Here is a 26,467-nt window from a genome sequence, read left to right on the forward strand (position 1 = left end):
ATGTGTATAAAGGGTTAACGTGTATGGGTGATTGTGGGTGAATGTTTTTATATTTCTATCTGTTCTACATGTGCTTGTTACCGTAATTGATAGTATTGACTACATGTGTGAGACTAGAAAAGATGTAATAAGCTTAATAAAATAACTACTAAGATCAATTACATGCGATGAACCCGAGAGAATCAATTAGTTTGGGTATGAATTTCATAAGAGGACCAATTATGTGTTATGGTTCCTTGAGAGAACCAATTGATTGTGTAACTGTAATTTCACGAGGAAGGACTGTGGTAAAGAGAAATTTGTACACATGTAATTAACCAGACCCGTCTTGTATAATAATTAAGGTGAGAGGACTTTTGTTGACTGTTAGATGGAGATTGACCATGTGAATTGAGCGAGGCTTAGGGAATGGTAATAGTAGTCTTATTCCTGCATATGCTTGTTTTGTCATATTGTGGTGATTAGGTGTGCTTAGGATTTCAGGTATGAGCCTTATTGTGCAAGTGAGAACCATAGGAGTTGATATGAGAGTAAAGTGACTAGGCCAGGCCTTGGGAAGAGAGAGTTCAGTCCGGGTGGTTACTAACCTTGTTATGGTAGATTGTGTGGCCAAATGACTAGATCGTGGTAGTGAAAACTTGTACAAAGTGTGATAGACGGGCTAGGACTTGATCTGTATTATAGTTGGTTATGGGCCGACTAGAAAGGGTGAGTATTAGGCTTGAATTATTTCAATGAAGTAAAGTAGGGGGTATTAGAAGTTCGTACATGAAAGTGGGGCGGGGTATTTACTTAGGTGCATGTTTACTCTTGTTCATTATTTTATATTATGTAGTGAGTATCGGGTTGACTAATGATGCCTATCAATACATGTTGTTTGCACTGATACTATTCTTGTTATGTCATTTGGCATAGTCTAGTTCCAAGTCAGTGATGTTTCATAGGTGAAGATGATGATGATCTCCGACAACTTCTACTATTGCTTACTTATAGTGGGAATTGTGTCTTTTTTCATTTATAAACTATACTCTTAGATTCTCATGTACCAATTAAGACTAGTTCCTTAGGGGAGGGAGGGGGAGGTTTCAGTATATTTCAAAATTGTTTTGAATTATCAAAGATATTCTTATGTTTACTTAACTTCCGCATTGACTTTTTTTTTGCAATTGGTGTGATGGTTCTCCTATTCTAGGTACTAGAATAAGTATCCGCATGGTTTGGTGGGTTGGGTCATGACATCATAGCCTCTCGAAGACAAGCAACAGACGTCTCTGCACCGATCCTCGAGACTCTATTAGATTGGACTTGTACATATGTGAGACCTATGAACTTAGCTCTAATACCATTTTGTCACGATCCAAAAATGACATGATGGCACTTGAGTTTTCCAACCAAGATAAGTCAGCCTAAAATTGATTAAACAGATAAATGTGGGCGTATAGCAAAAATTAAATCTCAATATAACGAAACATACAGATAACACAATCAAACTCTTAATATCCCCAAAATTTGAATATCAAGTGTACATGCCACTAATATATTACAAAAGAACAGAAAGGAAATACAAGTTTGTATGTCATTGTTTCTCGAATAGAACAACAACAAAATAATGGAACATAAAGGCCCATTGAGATGACAAGTAGCTACCTCTCAAGTCTCCACAAAAAAGCCTCGGATTGAGTATAGAAGAAAGGCAATCAAGAAGATTTGGGCTTGCTTGTGACCTATACAAGTGTAGAAGTAGGGATTGAGTACCCAACAACATGGTACTCAGCAAGCAAACTACTAAACATGAAGTAAAGCAATATAGAATACGAGGACTGCTATCACTCCAACTGAACCTCCATAACTACAACCTGCATAGAAATCAACGCAACTTGTATAGTATGTTTACCGACACTTCATCATATATAGATCATCAATGCCATAAATCATATCATATGGCATAAACTTCACAAAACACTCACAAGTTTCAAAGATGGTAATAATGTCCAAATGCAAAGAAATAAAATTCTAAGCTAGGTGATACTTGTGTATCCTAACGACACACATCCATCGAATATCAGGCCAGAACTCATGGGAGACGCACAAGGTCTATGTACCCATTGAAAGAAACCTCGACATCAATACCATCTGCCGGAAGAGACCTCGACATCAATACCATTTGTTGAAAGATACCTTGGCATTAAAAGAGAACTCATAATCAATATGATCCATCAGAAGAGACCTCGACATCATCACACTAGATTTCATCACAGTGTTTCAGAATCAACGCAATTAAGCATGTTCACATAATACGAGGAGATGACAACTTTCATATCAATTCACAATGACTCAATCATAGTATTTTATCAATAACGTATAGATATTATCACTCAATCCATTCACAATATCTTACACATAAAATTACCATCACATTACCTTTTGCATTACCCTTTTTTTATCATTAAGATCACACATTATAAGCAATTCACCCCATAGCCAATTTTTCATTACTCCCCAGCGCATATAGCAAGGAAATAGCGCATATAGCAAGGAAATACAAGATTCTACATATTCAACAAAGATTTAGAAATTCACTTGCCTCAATTCAAGCACACAATCACTCTATAACTTGAGTTTTTCATCTTTAACGAGTCTCCAAATCAATACAATCTATTCAAATAGGAAGTCACAATAAGAACACAGGAAAAACAACAGCCATATACAAACTTTTGAAAAATGGGGTCAAATTGACCAACAAACCCGATTCAGAAAATGAAGGGTAAATCTGAAAATTTATGTAAAATCATGTTATCCAGTGAATTTGAAACTGAATGAAAAAAAAAACTTTGAAGTTTTTAACCAAGAATTAAAGGTTTAAATGATGATATAATTAATGGATAATAGAGGTTTCAAGTCAAAATCACTTACCCAATTAAAAACTCTCGAGAAACTCTTTCAAAAATGCCTCTACCGAGCTTCTAGGTTTCAAAATTGGTGAAAATGGGAGGAAATCCCGACTTTTGAAAAGAAACATTGTTCATGTATCAATTGCTCATCGCGATCGCGATGAGTGAGATGGGTCAACTCATTAACTCAGACCAATGTGATAGTGGCAGGGACCCACACGATCGAGACTCACAAATAAGTTATCCCTTGACGATTGCGGAATCCTCCTCGCTATCGCTAAGAAAAAGAAATAGTACATATGAGATCGTGAGAAAAGGTCTCGAGGTCTCGAAGAACAAATTGACCTGCACCATAAACAGCTGCAAACCAGAAATACACAAGGCACAAGATTTCACCAATATACCCCTCGAGATTAGTTCAAAATTCCGAGCACACAAACCAGATTGCTACCCTACAAAATGTGATATTTAGAAATCAATGGAACTGTCATAATACAGATTCGAGTTCTCCTTAGCCAGAAACCCATTTATTCACAACTAAACTAACTTAAGGCTCAAAAATACCAAGCTGACCTCAGAGCCTCCAAAAATTCAACCAAGACCTTTTCTAGGTCTAAAATCATCCCTCGAACCCAACAAAATCGTCAGAAATTCATTCTGAGCGTCTGAATTCTTAATGTTGATCAAAATCAATTCAAAAGCTAAAAATTCCATAAACTTTCAACTTAACACCTCAAATCCACGAAACAACTTCAAATCTGAAACCGACGTCTCTCTTAGACCAAATTCCATAGTCCGGAGCGGATGGAGCTGAAGAAAGTAGCTCCAGTTGATACCAAAAACCACTTTTTAACAACTTAAGGACGTTTCAAAACTCTAAAACTTCCAAATTTTCCAATTTTTCAATCAAATTGCAACGACAACTTCATAAACTGATCAAACAACACTCGGGGCAACTATCGAAAAGGATAAAGCAATAATTTTTTGAGGATTTTTAAAATGACCTTCAAGTTCATTATACTAATGCATCTTGTATTATTCGAATAATCTGATAATTAAATAACTAAAGGAGAAATTTGAAAAGCTATTGTGTACTACTAATTTAATATGAATACACAACTTCATCAATTGCGGTTTTGCACCAATGGTTTTTGACGTAATAATAATAGGATAATGCTTCTTCTTTCTTCATTTGGACGAAACCATGAACTGGCAGGCAATATCTATTAATTATAGTCAATGTTCATACATCCTTGAATTCTTACACCGCAACTTGTATATTTAAACAAATGAACAATATATTATAAAAAGATTTGTGATTTCTTTCGGCTTTTGTCTTGCCCCTTGGCTAATAAAATAACGTCATGTCATAAATCATCAAGAATCAAATTAAATAAGCTTTACATCATGACTATAAATCTAAGATGCTACATCTCCAAATTCTACACACTAATCACTAAAACGTAACAATGGTTTCCAAAATAAGTTGTCTATTCTTTTTTCTTTCTTTGGTCCTCTTGTCCTCTCTCTCCTTAGCCAAAACTCCTCCGAGACCTCGAGCTTTTCTTCTTCCAATAACCAAAGATGCATCTGCTAAACAATTTGTCACAACCATTAACCAAAGAACACCCCTTGTCCCAGTCAAACTTACGATCGATCTTGGTCAACGATTTTTATGGATTGATTGTGAAAAAGGTTACGTTAGTAAATCTTATAAACCTGTCCCTTGTGGTTCTATCCCTTGTAAACGTTCTTTTTCCGGTGCATGTGTTGAATCATGTGTAGGTCCTCCTTCACCAGGGTGCAACAATAACACGTGTTCACATATTCCTTATAATCCCTTTATAAGTACTAGCACTGGTGGTGAACTTGCACAAGATGTCATTTCACTTCAATCGACCGATGGCTCGAATCCTGGTAAATTTTTATCAACAAATGGTGTAGTTTTTGATTGTGTTCCTAATTCTTTTCTTGAAGGACTAGCAAAGAGTGTTAAAGGCATTCTTGGACTTGGGAATGGTTTTGTTGGATTTCCTACTCAATTGGCTAATGCTTTTCGTGTACCTCGAAAATTCGCTATATGCTTGACTTCATCCACAACCTCTCGTGGGGTTATTTTCTTTGGTGATAGTCCTTATGTTTTTCTTCCTGGAATGGATGTCTCAAAGAGACTTGTTTACACCCCACTTCTCAAAAACCCCGTTAGTACATCAGGGTCGTATTTTCAAGGGGAGCCCTCGACGGATTATTTTATTGGAGTGACTTCTATTAAAATAAATGGTATTGTCGTGCCAATAAATACCACATTTTTGGACATAACCAAAGATGGCAAAGGCGGAACAAAAATTAGTACGGTTGATCCTTACACAAAATTAGAGACTTCGATTTATAATGCTTTAACAAAGGCATTTGTTAAATCGCTTGCTAAGGTTCCAAGGGTGAAATCCGTGGCTCCTTTTGAAGTGTGCTATAATAGAACGAGCTTGGGAAGTACTCGTGTTGGCCCTGGTGTGCCACCCATTGAACTAGTGTTGGGATACACTACATCTTGGACTATTTGGGGTGCGAATTCCATGGTGGCGGTGAATAATGACGTGCTCTGTCTTGGATTTGTGGATGGAGGAGTTGAATTTGAACCAACAACTTCTATAGTCATTGGAGCACATCAAATTGAAGACAATCTTTTGCAATTTGACATAGCTAACAAAAGGTTGGGTTTTACTTCTTCACTCTTATTTGGTCAAACAACATGTGCCAACTTCAACTTTACCTCCAAAGCTTGATGGTAAAAAAAAAAAAGAAGAAGAAGAAGAGAAGGCTTGTGCTTTTGTAATTTTTTATTCAAATAATTAAAGTTTTCTTTTATTTTCCAAAGGATGGAGTTGATCAAGAATAAATGTATACTTCGTTTCGTTGTTGAATTTAGTCGCAGGTGTCAATTAAGTCTCAATAATTAATTGTGTATATCTACAACTTGTTTGGATTGTAATTGTTACTCATTTTTTTTGTTAGTTTAAATATATTGTTTGTTTAGATTGTACTTAAATTTTATTATGTTGTATCATTAAATTCATTGTTAGACAACGCCGAAAAGTCTCATTTTGTATAGTAATCGATTTGGTGTGATCCTATCTTTACCTTAATTTTTACTTCTCACTTTGTCTTTAATTATTATTTTTTAATTTTATTTTATCATTTACTCTACTTTTATAATAGATCGATGTTGTAACCTACTTTTCTTGTAGGTTTATCTTTATTCAGATTGTTGATGTGTAACATTATTTAACGACGGATAAAGATACAATCTATCAAAATTGGGTCGGATCTAGGGGGACGGAAGGGTGTTCACTCGATCCAATTTTATATTTTTTATGTAGATATATAGTTTTTGAATCCTCTAAGCACATGACTAGAGGTTGGTTTAGTGGTTCACTTGTTTAGAGGGTTTAAAATATACCTTAAGTTCCACCTTCAAAATGATCTCAAGCACAACAATTTTTTTCCAACCCCCTTACTAATAACCATGGATCCGCCATTATTTTCAAATGTTGTATTTATTAAAATAATACAATATAATACAAAACAATACATTATGAAACAATACATAACAACTATTAAACGTCAGACTAGACTTTTGCTAGTGAGAGCATGTTGACTAGGGAGAGTTGGCAAAATAGTCACTCTATAGACTTAGTTGAATATTAAGACACAGTCTTGAAAAATTTGGTGTATAGACACTATTTATAACATCATCAATTTGATTCTAACAATGTGCAAGACTAGCACTCAAGTCTTGAAAATCTACTTTGGTCCCCCCCACCCCTCCTCATTCATCCAACAAAATGGGAATTCTTATTTATTAAACAAATAATTTCAAAAAGTAAAAAACTTTTTCAAGAAGAAACCAAAAAAGAAGCTCCTGTTTGTAGGTGTATTTGCTGATTCAGGCGCTATTTCCAACCACATTTTCTTCATAACAGGTGAAATCGTCATCACCTTACTCATTCCTTCCATTTTCATCCCATTTTGTTGAAGAATCTTTAAAAAAAAATCTGCCATTTTTAAAAGCTTGATAAGCCCTCCAAATCACTCTCCAAAATCTCTCCATAATTGGCTAGGAGATAAATTTCAGTAGTTTAGAAGCATTATAAGTACGTTTTTTCCATTACAGGAGCTCAATTTAAGCTGATCTTGTTCATTGGCATTTCTGCATGGATTTCTATCAGTCATCAACCGTTAAATACTGATATCTAACTCTACTATCGATCAGTGTAGTCTATAATGGCAGTAGCTGAATTTGTTATTGTTGGTGGTGATTATACGGAAGTATGGGAGGAGACTCCAAAAAACTAGTGTTGAAAATCTTTTAGTAAGACTACAGTGCCCATTGCTTTGTGTCACAATAATTCATACAATGATTTGGTTGCAAGAAAAATTGAGGTCGGTGAGTTAGCTTCTAAGCCAAGCGACTTGGTGATTAGGTATCAAATGAATGGGAGGGGAAAAGTACATCACACATTCATAAAGAATGATAGACATGTAGGCTTGTATATGCTGGAAATTGTTGTTGATGACTCTAGGCCAATACTGAAGATAAATGTCATTTCAAGGCCTCCGATTGAACCATTGAATTCACTTAACGAAGATGACAATAATTTGATTGAAGATGAGACTTGGGTGATCATCCGAAGGAGAGCTTGGGTGATTATTCAAATGAGAACTTATGTGATGATTCAACGAATATATATGATCATCCAATGAATATGGGATAAAAGCAAATAGATGCAGAATATTTTAAAAATTTTAAAGATTTGGACAGAGAACAGGCATTGGGATCACAATCCAACCATTCCTTTTTGGATGAAACTAATTTCCATATAAATCAAACATCCAGTAGCAAGAGTAAGCTGAAATTTTTATTATTTGAAGCAGCAGAAAGGAAGTCTTTTGATTTTGCTACGGTGAAGAGTTGTACTATATACTTAAAGGTGAAATGTGTTTCTCAAATTTGTACATGGATATTGCGGGTGAAGAAGTATGAGTGCTCAGACAGATTTTGTATCTACAAATACATTAGCGATCACAGCTACGGTGTTGAGCATGCCAACAAAAGACATAGAAAAATTTGGATCATAGTCATTGCATTGCTTTGTGTGAATCTGTATCATGATGGAAAGGGTCCAAATATCAAAGAGATTTCAGAAGGTTATTTTTAATTCTTTTCGCAGCAGTCCAAGCGACTGAAATTGCTGGAAGAGAGGTATAAATTGAAGGAAATGGTCTAAGGTACAGCAGAACATGGGTATTCGTGTTTACCAGCTTTTTCCTACATGTTCGACACTCTTAATATTGATTTTATCTATTCTATCATGATAAACGGGGATAATCATAGGTTCTACTTCTTAGCCTTCGGTGCTTGCATTAGAGGGTTCACACACATAAGAAAGATAATTATGGTCTATGGCACTCATTTACATGATAAATACGAGGGCGTATTGTTGAGAGTCGTTGCACAAGATACGGAGAACCATGTTTATTCAATTGCATTTTATGTTGTGGACAAAGAAAACGATGTATCCTGAACGTTCTTCTTTGAGAAGCTGAAGGAAATTGTGGTCAATGAACCATATTTTTATCTCTAATAGACATAAGAGCATCACCAACGACATTGCGAAGGTTTACAATCATACTCATCACAAATATTGTATGAGGCATCTTGGTGAAAATCTCCACGTAAATCAGCATTGTGTAGATTCCCTCTATCTATACTACACCGCTGCCAAGACATATTCTATAAATGAATTTAACAATCATTTTGTAGAATTCAAAAACAATTATCTCGAGGTGCCAAAAAGATTGCAAGAGAAAAAATGATCGAGGACGACTCCTTGTATATAGAGAACGTAACCAAGGACAATAATCAATTCACCGTGTTCGACGCAGGTTCTACTGCCAAAGTGAACCTACTGAAAAAAAACATGTTCTTACAGAAAATATGACTTGGTCAAGATACTCTTCGCCTTTGTATAAAGCTGAAGCATACATCCTTGCATATTAAGAATCTATTAATGTTGTCTGTCACGACCCAAAAACTGAGGTCATGATGGCACATATCTCAAAACCCAATCTGATGTGTAACCCTAAAAATAAAACTCATACAAGACTCCCAAAGGGGAAAGTGATGCCACGATTTAAATAAAAAGAAGAAAAAAAACAATGAAGAAATTATCCCAAAACCTGGTGTCATAAGTATAAAGAGCATCTAATACAAGGTTCGAATCTGAAGATACAACATAAGTCTCTGAATGATACAAAAGACTGAAAAATAAAGATAGACTAGTGACGATCCGAATTCTGGGACCTCACCACTAATCTGAGAATTACACAATCCGCTAGAATATTAACTGCCACATGGGGTACCCCGACTAGTATCTGCATCAAAAAGGGACACAGAAGTAGGGGTGAGTACAATTCACATGTACTTAGTAGGTTTTAGCTGACTGAGTATAAGGAATTAATCAAACCTATGAAATAAACTAAGGAACGCTTCCACCTGCATATAGAAAAGTCTCACTTCGGCATCGGTGCCGCCAGTTTATATATATAGTGGCACGAATAAAGTATAATAACAACTCATAATCACAATTAATCAAATAATTCAAGAAGCACAAATGTCAATGCAATGCAATGCAATATGATGATGCAATGATGTGGTGGTACGGTGGAATCAAGACTGTCGCACAGCTGTGCTACCAAGCAGGACCCATGGGGGTCTCGCAGACCATATACCTCAATCACAATATCTCATTATCCTTGCCACCTCCTCGTGGTCAAGGGATCACAATGCATCCACTACCCTGCCGGAAAACTGCCTCGGTCAGGGACTCAAGATACAAAGGTTAGGATCACAATGCATCCACTACCCTACCGGAAAACTACCTCGGTCAGGGACTCAAGATACAAAGGTTGGGATCACAATGCATCCACTACCCTGCCGGAAAACTGCCTCGGTCAGGGACTCAAGATACAAAGGTTTAAAGGTGTTTCATTTTCTTTCTCAAAAAGAATTTCCATATTTCTCAACTTCCCATGTTTCATGATATGATGAATGAGGATGAATGCATCAAAACACATATGCATGGAAGTAATAATCAACTCGCATGTGGTATAAGGTTCAAAGTTCTCAAAACTTAACCTACACATGATATTCACCCTCAATAAATAGTAACGGGAAGAACACACTTTCATTTAAATATTCACCCCTTTCTCAACAATATTTCAATACTCAAGTATGCTTAAAACTCCCAACTCAATCTCTTAGGCGACATCACAAGTCAAATACTATACTCAAGCCTCTCTCTTAGGCAAATCACAATTCACATGCTCTCAAAGCAAATAAGATAACAAATAAGGCCCCATACGGGCTATGTAATACGAATAAACCCCCACACGGCAACACATTAATAAATGAGCACCCACACGGGCATCACAATATATATAACATTCTCAACTCATACTACAACCCCATCCCAAAGTCTATAACATATGAATGACTAATTACCCCACCTCAATCTCAAAGAAAGATAGCCAAACCTACCTCAATTGCCGAAACCGCACTCGAATACCTCCACCGGACAAGCAACTCTCGAATTCAGCGCTCGGAATGACAACCCACTATCAACAATGAAACATACACGTCACAAGAAGTCCAATGACACCCATATTGATAGGTTTCGAAACCGGGGGTAAAATGGTCCAAAAATTAACTATTTTCGAAAAGGGTCAAATCAGTAAATTTATTGAACAATCCCATTCTATTGGTAATAAGGAACTCATGGTTGAAAAACCCATAAAAATAGAGCTCAAAACGAGTTGGAAATCACAATTTTCCTTAAATTCGGATTAGGGAAGAAACAAGGATTTTTGGGGTTTAAAACTAAAATTTAAGAGTTAAAATCGTCAAAAACTTAATGAAAAAGGAAGGTTTTAGGTCAAAAATCACTTACCCAACACTTTGCCTCGAAAATCTCTTCTCAAATCACCTCAAGGAGTTCAAGAACTCAAACAAATGTTGAAAAATATTGAAATGAGAAGAAAGGGGCATTTTCTGCCCAAAAAGTTACTGTTCACGCGTGTTACTGTTCACGCGTGTCACTGTTCATGCGTGTTTTGTACAAATTTACGAAAATCACCCTCAAGGTCATTACATTGTCCCTCTCGAGTCGGAATGGTGTGTGCCACAGAAATTACTAAACGTGAAGATTCTTCCACCACTTATCGATACCAAGCTTGGAAGAAAGAAAAGAAAACGTGTCAAGGGCGTCGGTGAGAACTTCAAGAGCAAGAGGAGGAACATATGTTCAATGTACAAGAGACCCGAGAATCACATGTATAACTAACAACAAACCTTAGATAGGCTTGACTCACTTTGCTTTTATAATCAGACTATTGGATATTTCATTTTGTTTTTGTAATCAAGCTACTGCATTTTGGTTAATTTACTGCCAGTTGTTATCGACTCTAATCACTATCAATTATCGATCATTCAAAAGATGGCATATATTGTGTATTCTAATTTTTACTATCAAAAGCATGCTTATCTAGTATATATAGTCATCCTATTGATATTTTTTTTTATGTTTAATCATCCTATTAACTCAAAATAATAATTCAAACATAACTTACAAGTATTACTTGGATATACCCATTTTTGAATTGTCAAAAAAATATATGTTACAATTGAAAAAGTGGTAAATTATACTTTGTTACCATTGGAGAACTTAGTTTTTGAATATTGTCAACTGGTGATCATAATATATAGATCGTTCGTATAGTCGATACATTTTCATGTTGGTGGACTATGTTGGACCAATGAGATATACACTCCATCATTAATTAAATATATGCGGGTTGATAGAATGATTTAAAAATGATCGATACTCTACCTACTAGAATATGATGCTTATATATAGACTATAACTAGTACAATTTAAAAAGAATAATAATTAATTAATAATAAATAATATTGTTGAAATTATCAAATTAAATGAGTTTAAGCAAGTAATTTGATCATATAAGGGTTCACGTAAGTTGGGAGTGGTGATCAACGATGTACGAAGAAGAGTTGTGGTTATACAATCAACATCATCAGAGCAATGTTTGAGAAAGCACAAATATGTTGTGAGGTTGTCACTTGTTCAACCACAACTCTTGTCACTTTTAAAAGAACTCTTCCTCGTACATCGGTTATCACCACTTACATGATGAATACTTTTGGTTGAACAAATGACAACCACATAACATACTTGTGCTTTCTCAAACATTACTCTGAGAATGTTGATTGTATAACCACAACTCTTCTTCGTACATCGTTGATCACAACTCCCAACTTATGTGAACTCGTATATGATCGAATTACTTGTTTAACCTTATTTAATTTGATAAATTTCAATAATATATATAATTTATTATTAATTAATTATTCTCCTTTTTAAATTGTACTAGTTATAGTCTATATATAAGCATCATATTTCAGTAGGTGTAGTATCGATCATTTTAAAATTATTCTATCAACCCACATATACCTGACTAATTATGGAGTGTATATCTCGTTGGTCTAACATAAACCACCAACATGAAAATATATCGACTATACGATCGGTTTATATATTATGATCACTAGTGACAATATTCAAAAACTAAGTTCTCCAACTGTAACAAAGTATAATTTATCATTTCTTAACGGTAATATTTTTGTTGTATAAAAGGAAGGCAATCCCTCATCTATTTTTTGCCTCATTAACTCTTCCATCTTATTCTATTTTAAACAACTCAGTGGATTTCTTTTTTCACAATATCTCAAGAATCTCAAACATCCAACGCAAAAAAATCTTACATTTGTCATTGTGGTTTTCCAACTATATTGAGGACATCATGCAACGATACGAATTCGGATCAATAATTTTTTAATTGTGCAATTGACCTATGCTCTTTTTTAAGTGGCTTGAAAATGATTAATCAACGAGCAGCCCATCAAAGTTGAGTCCAAGACCCGAGACATCGAGTTTTGAAGGCATTGTCAAATTTTAAATATTACAAAGGTTTTGAGACTCCGAAGAAAATAGAAATCTAGTAATTACTTCATTCAAAGAAGCCAAACAGCAAAGAAATCACTTGAAAGGATTGTTAAAACACATCAAAATAGAAAGAGATCAAGTAAAACAAAGATTGATTTTGGCTGAAGAAAAAAAAAAGAAAAGCCTAAACATTATATTGTATTATTTGTTGTTTGTGTTTGCTTTGTGGAAAGGTATAATAGGGTTGCAGTAGTATTGAATAAATAAAAATACTTATCTTAAACTATTACACTATTATATCTTTTATTTATGGTCTATAGTATTTATAAACAACAATGATATCAGTATATTAAAAAGAACGATTTCTATTCACGTAGTCTATAATATTAAACATACAATTTTAACATCAATAATTGTCAATGATATAACTCTATAAATAGTTAAGAAGATGATAAAAAAAATGCAGAGAAACATGAGAACCCACATACCATAAAAAAATTCATATTAACACTTGTTAATATATTTATCATCCAAAAAATAAAAAAATAACCATGACATCCCAACAACCACCATCCATCAAAAAATAATTGTTTTAACCGAATATCTCTCCCAGCAAAATAAAGCCCCAACTGTCTAGACAAAACCCACCAAAATAGCAAAATAGCAAAACAACAAAATATTTTAAAATATCTGAAAATACTGACAATATTAACTAACTGTCTTTCTCATCTTTCTCCTCACCAACATCCGTACCATTGAGTTCCATAATAATACCCATCACGTCCACTGAAACTGAATCATTGTCTTCTTTATTTTTTTCTCCTCTTTTGTCACATCAGTGACTAAGGCTTTTTCTTCTTCTAATTTCTTTTGTTCTTTAACATTTTCGTTTTCTTCCGTCTTCTCATCTTCTTGTTCTTTTTCTTCTTCATTCTTTTCTTTTACTACTTCATCAACTGCTGCCTTCTCCTTCTGTTTTTTCTTCATCAACCTCACTGTCCTTCTCTTTTTCTTCTACTTTCTCATCTTCAATAAACTCATCAATTGCATTTTCCACCTCTTTTGTTCTTGTTTCTTCTGTTCTTCGACTTCATCAACTGCCTTCTCCTTCGCCTTTTCTTCTTCTTTCCTCTCTCCTTTCAATTCATCGACTGCTACAAGGTATTCATTAACTGCTTCTTCAAACTCTTCATCAATTTCTATAAGCTTTTCATCAATCTCTGCATGGTCAGTGGCCAAGCATTCATACAAATAAACTATTTAACAATAATTTATAAAGTAATTTACCTTGCGTCTTCTTGTTCTTTTCAATTCTTCTCAATTTCTCATTTCGTACATAAGAAACAGTTTCCACCATTGATTGCTCGAGGGATCTTATGCGCTCACACATATTTGCATCATTAGAAGTACTTGAAATATTTTTCTATCCGCCACTTGAAACAGAATTGTCACAAACTTGAATAGAAGTGTGATCACCCAAATATTAACCCTCCACTACTACGTTTGTGAGGACGGTCACGCCATTTAAATTAGACTTCAAGGCATCTAGGACCATTTTCTTATTTTCGTTCGTATATTACTTAATTGTTGTCATGTATTTCTGATTCATCTCACGAACAGTAGGGGTAAGGAATGGGTGACCAATCTAAAAAAAAAAATATATAAATATAACACAACATTCACTAGTTACAAAAATATAGATAATGACATATAAACTCATACCTTAGTACTTTTTCCTTTGTAGTTAAATGGACCACCTTTCATTATATTATTGTTTTTTGTGATGTGCCATCTAAGTAGATGAGGAATAAGCAGAGGAGAATTCAAGTTCTTCCCAACATACTTTTCAAGATGAGGAAAAGCCTCATATATACAAACCTGTAATTAGTATAAGAATAAATAAATAAAGTCAGTCTATAAAGTACTAAACAAATAAATAATTGTCTATCAAAAAATAACTACATGGTTTATAATAATTAGCAGAAATGCCCAGTGAAAGCCATACTGAGCATATGATGCATTCTTCTTTTCATCATACACTTCCTGCTGCTTTTTCAAATTAATTCTCTTTTTCAAACAGGTCAACGTTAAATCAAAGCACTCTTTCCCCCGTGGATAATTCATGAAAAACTCTAAATCATCAGTCATTTTAATTTGGTTTGAATCCACAATTTTCGATGCATCATGGGCAAGTAATATTGCATGGACAAACCAAACTAAAGAGCACTTCAACTTCCGCTCATTATTTAATCTTGTACCCTTGATGAAACTAAAAAAATTTATATTAGTGATGTTTTTGTTCTTCATCAACTTGCAATAAAAATTCTTTCATTTTTTCAAAGACTTTGTTCATTTTTTATTCAGAGGGTATATTGAGCAATTCAGCCTTGTAATCAATGCAAATTCTCTTAAGCCAAAATATGCAAGCTTATCATTCACACAAAATAAAATTTCATGCAATTTATTTTCATTTTTGACACGTCCAACAACATATAATGGATCATTTGTCCTTTGACCTTGGAATAGTCAGGATATTGCCTTAAGTAATCAAAACAAGTACCCTTAAAGTCATGATAAAGTTTTTTATCAACTAAATTTTTTCTAAAATCATGATAAACAACCATTCTTGCTTTTACAAAAATCTTTGCTGGAAACGATCCTATCTCATCCATCCATGTCGCTAGGCCGTATGACTTATCAGAGATATCTTTTGCATAAACTGGCAAGGATAGGGGATAGAGTATCTCTACTACTCTACTCATCTATATTGTTGTTTTCCGGTTCACTAGACTCAACATCATCACTAGCTTGAACACTACTATCCTGATAATTGTCAATGTCAGCCATTGTTTCAGATTTTGTCTCGGGTTCTTCTTTCACTACAATCTTTTTTTTCGAAGTTTTTGAAACTTGTTAAGCCTTTCCTTTCTTAGGAGTAGATCGTTTGATGTTGCTGCCCCTAGTTTTAGCCATTCTATACTATCTACAAGCACGCAACAAAACAGAAAAACAAAATCAAACAGAGCACAACCAACCAGTGTAAGACTATCGATCACTGGTCTATTAAAATGTCACGACCCAAGCCTAGGGCCTAGACGTGACATGGCGAATGAGGAACCCGAAAGTACCTCAAACAAGCCTCTTAGCATTCTTTTAGCCTTTCATAGGTAATGATGATAAATAGACAAGCGGAAATCATAATAATAATAAATCTTCAACTTACATATGTCCAACAATACCTCTAACTATTAGATTTAATAGGGCTAAGACAAGTTCCTAGCTCACCCTCAATCATAATAGAAGAAATGCCATAATAAAATATCTTAACATATCATAAGCTAGAAAGACAAAGGAGTATTGTTCCCGGAACATGGGAACTCACCAAAAGTAGTCTTCAATGGAATATCAACTAGCCACGTGGAGGAGAACGAGGAGGAGCACCGATCCCTACATGGTGATATCATGTAGGCAAAAGAGTATGCGTTAGTACTTTGAATGTACTAAGTATGTAAGGATGCATGAACATTGAGAAAATATTATAACATTTATGTAATATGGAACATAATGTAATACATGCATAATAAATCATATGGATATCCTTTAAAACATTCATTTTGTGGGAAGCTAACCATAACCGACATTTAAGACCATGCGAGCTATTACATGGAATCCAACATAACCCCCTACGTTGGCCGGGGAGACTACTTGCCAGGTAGAACTCCGTCAACTTCATTCATTTCTTTAACTTTAACTTTAAGGGCTATTTATGGATCCATTAGCCTAAGCCTACAAGGGCTCCTATGTTGGCACATAGTTAATGAGACAAGGGGTTGCTACTAGGATTCCCTTACCGAATCCCACCTCAATGCCTCATTCGGTGCTAAGTCAATCCCACGGAATAGTTTAATACTTTAAAATATTTATAGCATATAACTTGAGAATTCAAACATCATATTCGGTAGAATAGCTCATTAAAACATTTGATAATTCAAATATGCAAGAATTGTCCTTATTGCATAAAGAATCCATATATCATTTCATCATTCTTTCATTTCATAAGACTCCCTTTTTTATCATAGATATTGCTTTCATAAACATTTATTTGGAGTCAAAGTTTTCAAGTCAAACTTTATTAAAAACATAGTAAACTAGGTGGGTTCAAATCACTTCAACTTGCAAATATGTATGTAAATAAATATACATAAATACTTTGAAATTCATTAATTAAAAATCATGCTTTAAACAACCCACCATGAATTTCAAGAACCTTTAAATAGATAAATAGAGGAATTATTTGCAAACCATCAATTCATACATATGAAATTATGTTGCATCAAAATAGACCAATAATCATTAGTTTAACCATGATTCATACTATTAAGTAAAAATAAGAATTACCATAAGAAAATATTACTTAAAACTAAGAGACTTAATTGAAAGAGTTTTTGGACTACATGGGTGGAAGAACCCATGGATAAACACCCACATGACTTAGAGTAAAGCTTAAAGAAAATAAATATAATTTATCATATAATCAAAATAATTTAGACATGAGAGTGGAAGGAGTACTCTCATTGAAACCTTACATACCTGGAAACCGAAGCTTTAGTTGGTACCGGAAGACTTAATGAACACTCTTGAGTCCTAGCTTCTCTCCTTGCCGGAACATTTTGTGTATTACCCGGAATATATGAATCACCGGAATAGTATTTCTTCACTACTAAGAACTAAAACTATATTTGAGAATGTGTATAGAGAGAAGATTTGCTTGAGAAAGCTTGATGAATAAAATGAGGAAATAAGGTGGGTATTTATAGGTGGGAAAGATGACCTAACAATAAATAAAATAATTATAAATAAAAATCTGAAAATTTAGTGGAATATATTGATGTCATGGATGATGTTAAATGAAGGACAATTTATGTCATGAGTGATGTCAAATGTATCTAGATCTTTCTATGGTAGGTGAAATGAGTTATCTTTGACAGAATACTCTTTTTGGGAGCTGCGTTTGAATAAGATAAATTCCTTATTAGGATTTGGTGTCTTCATAAGAATTGTAGATATGGAAGTCTAGTTTCATATCGTTCAAGAATCAACCAATTTGGATAAACCTACAGTGAGATATGATTTTTCTTCTATAAACACTCATTTCCGTAACAGCATCCTACCTTACAAAGATTAATTTATTTGACCTACTTAACCTCCGAATCTTAAAATATGGTCTTCATAAAAGTTGTAGGTAATGATCTTGTGGTTACCCAGAAATTTGAATCACTCAATGTGGATATTTCTATGAAAAGTTATGACCAAAATACAGAGGCTGTATCATGATTAGGCAAAAATTGAAACATCATATACAACGTTTTTAGGGGATATTACATAAAACAATCACAATAATGTTTCAATAAAAAATCCAAAAAAGGTACAACTTTCAACAAAAATCGATCATGCAATGACAATAATCTCTAGAAACACCATTAAAATCGATTTTCATACAGTAAAAAAAATTAAAATCGAGTGGTATAAACATAAATATTCAGACAATTTTTGGGTATTACCCAATCAAAATACCATAATAGTGCGAACTCAAAAACATGAAAAGAAACTAAGAAACTATTTAAACTCGATCAAACTAACCTGAGAGGAAAACGGTGAGAGCTATGAACTTTAGGATGAAACTTTGAACTCCAAAAACCTTTTAATCAAAATATTTGTTGTATGAGAAAGGTGAGTTTACGGAGGTCGATAAGGCGGGGATCGTTTGAAAGATGAAAAGCCATTGGAGAAAAAGAGGAGAGGAAAAGTGAAGTAAAGTGGGAAGTTGAGAACGGTTTGATCAGAAAGAGAGATTTTCTAAAAGTTTATTTGAATCCCAAGGTTTATTATTAATATATGGAAATTGGGATTGTAAATTAGTTTTATAATGAAATATATTTTAAGTAATGGTAAAATATATTTTTATATACTTGTATTTTATCTCCAAATTTTTAAAAAGTTTAAAGAAGCCCCTGACCCCACAATTCAAATATGTAAAATATTGAATATGTTCATGACCTCACAATCCAAGTTTATAAAATATCAATAGGCTCATGACCCCATCATTTTTTTACTTTTTTTTAACTCTAATCCTAAAAATTAAGTCAAAAAGAAATTAAGTGGTTATTTATTGAATTAAGTTTGGGGTGTCCCCAATCCAATTAATCTCTGTTGACTACCCATTTATAGTGCGTAAATGGCTTAAATGAGCTTAACAAGGCTTGGTGCAGCGGGATTGGTTAGCATATGATTTTCACTTTGTTTATGATAACATGGCTTGAATATAACAATTCTAATTTTGGGAAGACGCGAAATTTGGTTTTTAATTTTATAAATTTTGAATTTTATAACGACGTTTTTAAGTAGGGGTGTACATGGATCGAGTTGGTTCATATTTTTTACAAATCAAACCAAATCATTTGTGTCGGTTTATTAAATCTATAAACCAAACCAAATCAATAAAAGTCGGGTTTATCGATATCAATTTTTCTCGGTTTTTTGGGGTTTTTTTGGGGTTTCTCAGTTTTTTCATAATATCTAATAAAAAGCACAGAGCAGTGCTTTTTAAAAGAAGTTCTAGTACAAAATATCAACATATAAGATGGAGGCAAAACATTGTTTGAAATTTTAACTTTATAATATAATTTTATAAGATAAGTTTTTTTTGTATATTATTTAGATGGACTTTTTTTTTTGTTATGGGAACAGACCCTACACGAGGCTCCCACCTCTCGTGCACAGTCAGGGGTTAAGCAACACCCCCAAGCCTTAACATAAATAATCAAAATAAAAATACAAGGAGGGGGACATAAACCTTACCTCCGATCCTATGGTGGTTCATAAGTCGGCTAACCTATTAAGGTCGGCTAACTCATCCCCGATACAAAAAAGAGACTAACTATAACTAGAAAGCAGTAAACCTGTGAGAGGACTCCTTCCGGTACAATTTAACTATGAAAGCATAAATGAGGGAGACTCTCCCCTTCCATGAGAAAAAGGAAAGTAACCTACACTAGTCCTATTCCAACTATGCTACATACCAGACATAGCTACATTGAATAAGAACAAGTATTCGGAACTTCTATCTCGCATGGGATGGGAAAATTCTTTTCATCTTTGCTCTTTTTAGTCTTGTCGTACCAAGTAAATCCAGGTGAAATGTGCCATTGCATCAGTATCATGATTATCAGCTATGGGGGCTGAAAGGAGAGGAAATATATGGAGCTATAGTATCCAACAGCCTTGGAGTTGTTGTGGAGAAAATTGAGAGCCTGAGTATCACAACAAGTATAGCTGCATTCGACCACCTGCATGGGGGTCAAAATATATGGTTGCTGCAGATCTTGATGTGCTGCAGAGGCCCTAGTAAGCCATGCTTTAGTATCCAGTTGTTTACAATTATGAGGATATGCACCTACAAGTAGCCAAGGAAACAAACAAACATGGTTGTTGCAGTCCTGTATCCAGTTCCTTGCTGCCTCTCTAGCTGCAGTGATAGCATGTTTGTTGTTGTAGGTTAGATTCAGTAGTAGATCTCTCTTTTGGTACCTGCACAGGCAAACAACACCAGAAAGACACACAAGCAAACAATGGCTATTGTGTGCTGCATATGCTGCATACTGCTGCTGCTGTGCTTCATATAGGAGGTACAGAGGGTGGGTGATGATGGCTGTAGGATCCCTGAGAAGCCAAGCATACTCAACTTTGAAGTTGTAGCAAATGTGCAATTGTGAACCTGCATTAGCAACTAACAAAATGGGAATCAATTGTGGGAAGTGAACAGGCTGGTGCATGTTTATGTGCAGCTCCTTGTTGCTGCCATTGTAGTTAGGCTGCTTGTTGGTCTTTGTTTTGAGGTGGTTAAGCTTCTTGGAGTACCTGCACAGACAAACTAAAACAACAAACCACACAACCAAAGAAATCTGGAAGCTGCTGTAACCATGTTTCTTGTGTGCTGCAAGTTGGTGGAGTTGTTGTTGTAAGGGGTTCCAAATAATTTGGTGTTGCTGCAGGTAGTGAAGAATGTTGGAGAGTGCTGGAGAGTTTAGGGTATGTGGACCTGCATATACAAATAGCAGAGGAAGCAAGCAATGAAGATTGCTGCAGTCCTGTAACCACCTTCTTGTTGCCTCTGTAGCTGAAGTGGTAATATGCTTGTTGTAGATCCCTCTTTTGGATTTGGGATACCTGAATGGACAAACAAAAGCAGAAGAGTACAGGAACAAGCAAATGTGTATCTCCTTGTTGCTTTCTTTGTGATTAGGCTGCTTGTTGGTGTCAATTACATTAGATGGACTTCTCAAGTCCAAATATAAATGTAAGAAAGAAAACAAAAATTATGAAAAAATTTTAAAAAATATTTATAAATTACATTTTAATAAATATTTTTATGTATAACATAATTTAATAGTATATCCATAATCGGGTCGGTTTGGGTTCGGTTTGATTTTTTTTAGTTAAAACCAAACCAACCCTATAATGGTCGGGTTTTTTTTCCAAACACCAAACCAAGTTAAACCAAACCACTAGTCGGATTTTTTTTCCGATTTGGTTCGGTTTGTCGGTTTGGTGCAGTTTATCGTTTTGCCCTGTACAGTCCTACTTTTAAGTGTTAATATTTGGGTTCTAAACTTAATATTTATACATACTATATAAACTTCTTAATACAAATACACTATATGAGTAAAAATTATTAAGTTCGACCAAATCCGATGCTCAAAACTTCTAGCTCCGCCTATGAGTTATGGCAGTTTGGAGTGATCAATATTTCACTCTAACTATATGAAATGGTTTAGATTTGCCTTTGAAATATAAGTTAATAAGCCTTAATAATTGATCGTCAGTCAACAAGGGAAATCTACTCTATCTTTATAATGATATTGATAGATTTGACCCAATTATTAATATAAGGTTAAATCTAAAATAATTTGCATAATTTAAAGGATAATTTGAACCTTTGTCCGATTATAATGATTATAAAGTTTAGAGATTAGTTTGAAACTTTTGACAAAAGATAAAAGTCTCAATTATTTGGTGATAAATATCGAAAGATTTTATATAGCATTCTTTTGAAATGTGTCATAAAATACATAATTCTGAATAGACTAGAATATAGTTATCAAAGCAACAGATTCATCTAAATCTTTAGACTCATTTAAAGTTGATTGATTAAAATGATTAAAGGCTACAAAAAAGTATATTATATTTTATAAAAAGTAATTAAGAAAAGAAAAGAGTTATAAGGAATATTAAAACATTACTTACAAATGAAAATAAAAAAGTTGCATATCCAAAGTGCAAGTTGGCGTGAGTAAACTAATTATGTATAAATGTCCTATCTGAACTTCTTGTCCCCTTCCGAGTTGCTTCTTCACAGACGATATTATTTTATGTAAATCATATAGTATAGAATATAGACCAATATAAAAATCTGGATTAAGAAATTGAAGAATAATATGACGCAGTCTGAATTCTCAATCTAACAAATAATGCCACCAATTCTGCATTAATGAATATAATTAATGACACACTATAGATTTTTTAAAAAACTTTTCATATCCTCGGATGTTTGATATTTATATTGAAGAAATTTTTTATTTTGAGTCTCATATGTCAACTCGATCATACTCTTTATAGCTTGACGTTTGGACTAGGGAGACTTTGGGTGTGTTTGGTAGGAACGAAAATGTATTCCAAAAAATGTTTTTTAATTTTTTTCATGTTTGATTGACTTAAATATTTTAGAAAATATTTTTTAAATCACCTTATTTTCCTCAAATTCAAGAAAATGACCTCTCTTAATAAAGTAAAGGAAAAAAAATTAAAATTATTTTGAAACCTCACACCTCAATTTTTCATCCTAACTTAAGTCTCGAGTATCAGAATTGGGTTTAGGGTTAGAGTCGGGGTCGGGTCTCGAATTGGGATCGGACCTTGAGTGTCAGGTGTCGGGATCGGGTCTCGAATTGGGTGTCAAGGTTGGAGTCGAGGTCGGGGTCGGGGTTGGGTCTCGAATCGAATGTCGGGGTCGGGGTCAGGGTCTTGTCTCAAGTCGAATGTCGAGGTCGGGGTCGGTCATAGGTCAAGTGTCGGGATCGAGGTTAGGTGTCGAGTTGGATGTCGAGGTTGGGATCGAGTATTGAATCAGGGTCGGGTCTCAAATCGGGGCTCGGGTCGGATTTCAGTTTAAAAATTGGATCCTGAATCGAATGTTAGTGTCGAGAGTCGGAGTAGGAGTTGGGGTCGGGACGAATTGGGGTCGGGTCTCCTGTAGGATTTTATAAAAGATATTTTCTAAAAAATATTTTTTCAATCATCAATCATACACTAGAAAAAAAATTCCGCTCACCAACTAAACATAAGAAAATATGTTAGAAACAAACTTATTTTCTAAGAAAACATTTTTCATGGAAAATATTTTCCTTCATATTTAGCACACCCTTTACAATATTTTTGGGACTCCTTGGTTTCTTCCCCATTCATCTACAGAAAGAAATAAAAACACTTCGTAAACAGTTTTTGGGCAAAATTTTGTCACAAATAGTTAAATAATAGTAATTAAAAATAGATTTTAAATGTAGAAAAATGAAAAAATTGTGTCCATATGAAATTGTTTGAAGAGTGACAAAAGTTTCACATTAGTGGTTAATGAGATGAGTGAACTCTTTATAAGTCTTGAGCAATTCCCCCTTGGAGCTAACTTTTGGTGTGTGAGTTAGGCCTAAAACTTAATTTAATATGGTATCGGAGCAAGTTTCGCCTCACCCAATGTTGGGCCCCCCGAATTGAAATTCTCACTCACCGGATACTAATCACGGGGTAGGTTGTGAAGAATGACAAAAGTCCACATGTAATGTATGAACTCTTTATAAGGCTTGAGCAATCCTTCTCTCTTGGAGATAACTTTTAGGGTGTGAGTTAGGGCTAATACCTAATTTTAGGATACCACGTAAGATGTTTATGTCTAGTCAAAAAAACATATTTATATATTATGCCTATTTTTTTTTGTAACTAACAATTTTATTACCAGGACAAAATGTTTACATTTGTGAATCAAAACCCGCTAGTTTTGGAAATAAGCCCCGACATCTAGCTCATATTGGGTGCATATTTGTTAAGCTCTTAATTATATCACATACACCCCTCTCCATTTATGCTGGCTCTTTTAAAAGGAAAATGATGACTTTCTCACATCTATAGAATATGTTTGATAATTGACTAGGCCTGGATTATGGACTTGAGAAAATGAACAACCAAAAGAAAACACATAGTACATTTATTATTGGCCAACTCCATTAAAAGAAAGTACTATTACAACTGTTCTGATATTCCAAAAGCACCACTTGTTTTTTGAGAAATTAAAGACTATCAAGCTTTGGTTGTAAAATTGAAGTTGCCACATGTTGTTTGACCAAATAAGAGCGAAGAAGTAAAACCCAACCTTTTGTTAGCAATGTCAAATTGCAAAAAGTTGTCTTCAATTTGATGTGCTCCAATGACTATAGAAGTTGTTGGTTCAAATTCAACTCCTCCATCCACAAATCCAAGACAGAGCACGTCATTATTCACCGCCACCATGGAATTCACACCCCAAATAGTCCAAGATGTAGTGTTTCCCAACACTAGTTCGATAGGTGGCACACCAGGGCCAACACGAGTACTTCCCAAGCTCGTTCTATTATAGCACACTTTAAAAGGAGCCACGGGTTTCACCCTTGGAACCTTAGCAAGCGATTTAACAAATGCCTTTGTTAAAGCATTGTAAATCGAAGTCTCTAATTTCGTGTAAGGATCAACCGTACTAATTTTTGTTCCGCCTTTGCCATCTTTGGTTATGTCCAACAATGTGGTATTTATTGGCACGACAATACCATTTATTTTAATAGAAGTCACTCCAATAAAATAATCCATCGAGGGCTCCCCTTGAAAATACGACCCTGATGTACTAACGGGGTTTTTGAGAAGTGGGGTGTAAACAAGTCTCTTTGAGACATCCATTCCAGGAAGAAAAACATAAGGACTATCACCAAAGAAAATAACCCCACGAGAGGTTGTGGATGAAGTCAAGCATATAGCGAATTTTCGAGGTACACGAAAAGCATTAGCCAATTGAGTAGGAAATCCTACATAACCATTGCCAAGTCCAAGAATCCCTTTAACATCCTTTGCTAGTTTCTCAAGAAGGAAAGTAGCACCACAGCCAAAAACTACTCCATTTGCTGATAAGTATTTACCAGGATTTGAGCCATCGGTTGATTGAAGTGAGACAACTTCTTGAGCAAGTTCACCACTAGTGCTAGTATGAATAAAGGGGTTATAAATAGTCTGTCCACAGGTGTTATTGTTGCACCCTGGTGAAGGAGAACCTACACATGATTCAACACATGCACCGGAAAAAGAACGTTTACAAGGGATAGAACCACAAGGGACAGGTTTATAAGATTTGCTAATGTAACCTTTTTCACAATCGACCCATAAAAATCGTTGACCAAGATCAATCGTAAGTTTGACTGGGACAAGGGGTGTTCTTTGGTTAATGGTTGTGACAAATTGATTAGTGGATGCATCTTTGGTTACTGGAAGAAGAAACGCTCGAGGTCTGGTAGGCGTTTTCGCTAAGGAGAGGGAGAACAAGAGGAGCAAAGAAAGAAAAAAGAATAGACAACTTATTTTGGAAACCATTGTTACGTTATGGATGGAGTGAGTAAGAAGTTGAAGATGTAGCATCTTGATATATAGTGATGTGAAGCTTATTTTATTTTAATATTTTTGGAGCCGTTCCATAACTGTTTTGGGCCGACTAAAATTCTGCTTCACATTGGAAATTCTACTTTTATTTTATTTGCAATGGGGCAGAGGAAAGAAGAAATCGTTTTATTACTCCTTTATTTAAGTATACAAGTTGACATGTAGAGAATCCAAGGAACGATGAACATTGAGTAAGTAAATGTATTACTATATATGGCTGCCAGATCATTTTGTCCCAAGGAAGAAAGAAAAGGAATGGTGAAAGCATATCCCATTCTAATAAATTAGAATATACACGTCAATTAGAATAATAAGAAGAACAGAGAATCATTATTCAATATTAATTTTGGTCATTTGGTTGGAATTTCAAGTTTTTCTTAAATTTTGGAGTAACTTATGTTCTAAACAACAATTTCAAAAGGTCCAATATATGCTTTACAGCTAATTTGAATTGATTTGTGTTCGGTGGATTTCAGAACGAGTTCTGAGACACCCACTGCGTTTAGGAAGTGGAATATTGGGCCGGGTCGGACTTTGTGCATCACATTTGATATGTGGATCGCGATAGCTGTCGTGAACGTAACAGAATATTCACGAGCACGATGAAGGATATAAATTACTTTACTTTTTTAATTGATCTATCACATACTTTTCAGAAATATAATACATAAATAATTCTCTTGTAGTCACACATAAATCCGAAGTACATGTTGG

At 34.6% G+C, this 26,467-nt stretch overlaps 2 protein-coding genes across 2 annotated transcripts; one reads left to right on the forward strand and one right to left on the reverse strand.

Annotated features, from left to right (window-relative positions):
* Positions 1-4,322: 4,322 nt before the first annotated feature.
* On the forward strand, positions 4,323-5,937 carry LOC129884918 (probable aspartic proteinase GIP2). Its single transcript, XM_055959184.1, has one exon. The coding sequence runs from the start codon at positions 4,361-4,363 to the stop codon at positions 5,672-5,674; it is 1,314 nt and encodes a 437-aa protein (XP_055815159.1). The 5' UTR covers positions 4,323-4,360; the 3' UTR covers positions 5,675-5,937.
* An 18,113-nt stretch (positions 5,938-24,050) lies between these two features.
* Positions 24,051-25,834, reverse strand: LOC129884919 (probable aspartic proteinase GIP2). Its single transcript, XM_055959185.1, has one exon. The coding sequence runs from the start codon at positions 25,730-25,732 to the stop codon at positions 24,374-24,376; it is 1,359 nt and encodes a 452-aa protein (XP_055815160.1). The 5' UTR covers positions 25,733-25,834; the 3' UTR covers positions 24,051-24,373.
* Positions 25,835-26,467: the final 633 nt, after the last annotated feature.

This window comes from Solanum dulcamara, chromosome 4, assembly GCF_947179165.1.
Source record: "Solanum dulcamara chromosome 4, daSolDulc1.2, whole genome shotgun sequence".
In the NCBI taxonomy this organism is placed as follows: Eukaryota; Viridiplantae; Streptophyta; class Magnoliopsida; order Solanales; family Solanaceae; genus Solanum; species Solanum dulcamara.

Bases quoted from the DNA above. Each gene is read 5' to 3' on its own strand.
- LOC129884918 (XM_055959184.1), top strand. From the start codon at position 4,361: ATGGTTTCCAAAATAAGTTGTCTATTCTTTTTTCTTTCTTTGGTCCTC.
- LOC129884919 (XM_055959185.1), bottom strand. From the start codon at position 25,732: ATGCTACATCTTCAACTTCTTACTCACTCCATCCATAACGTAACAATG.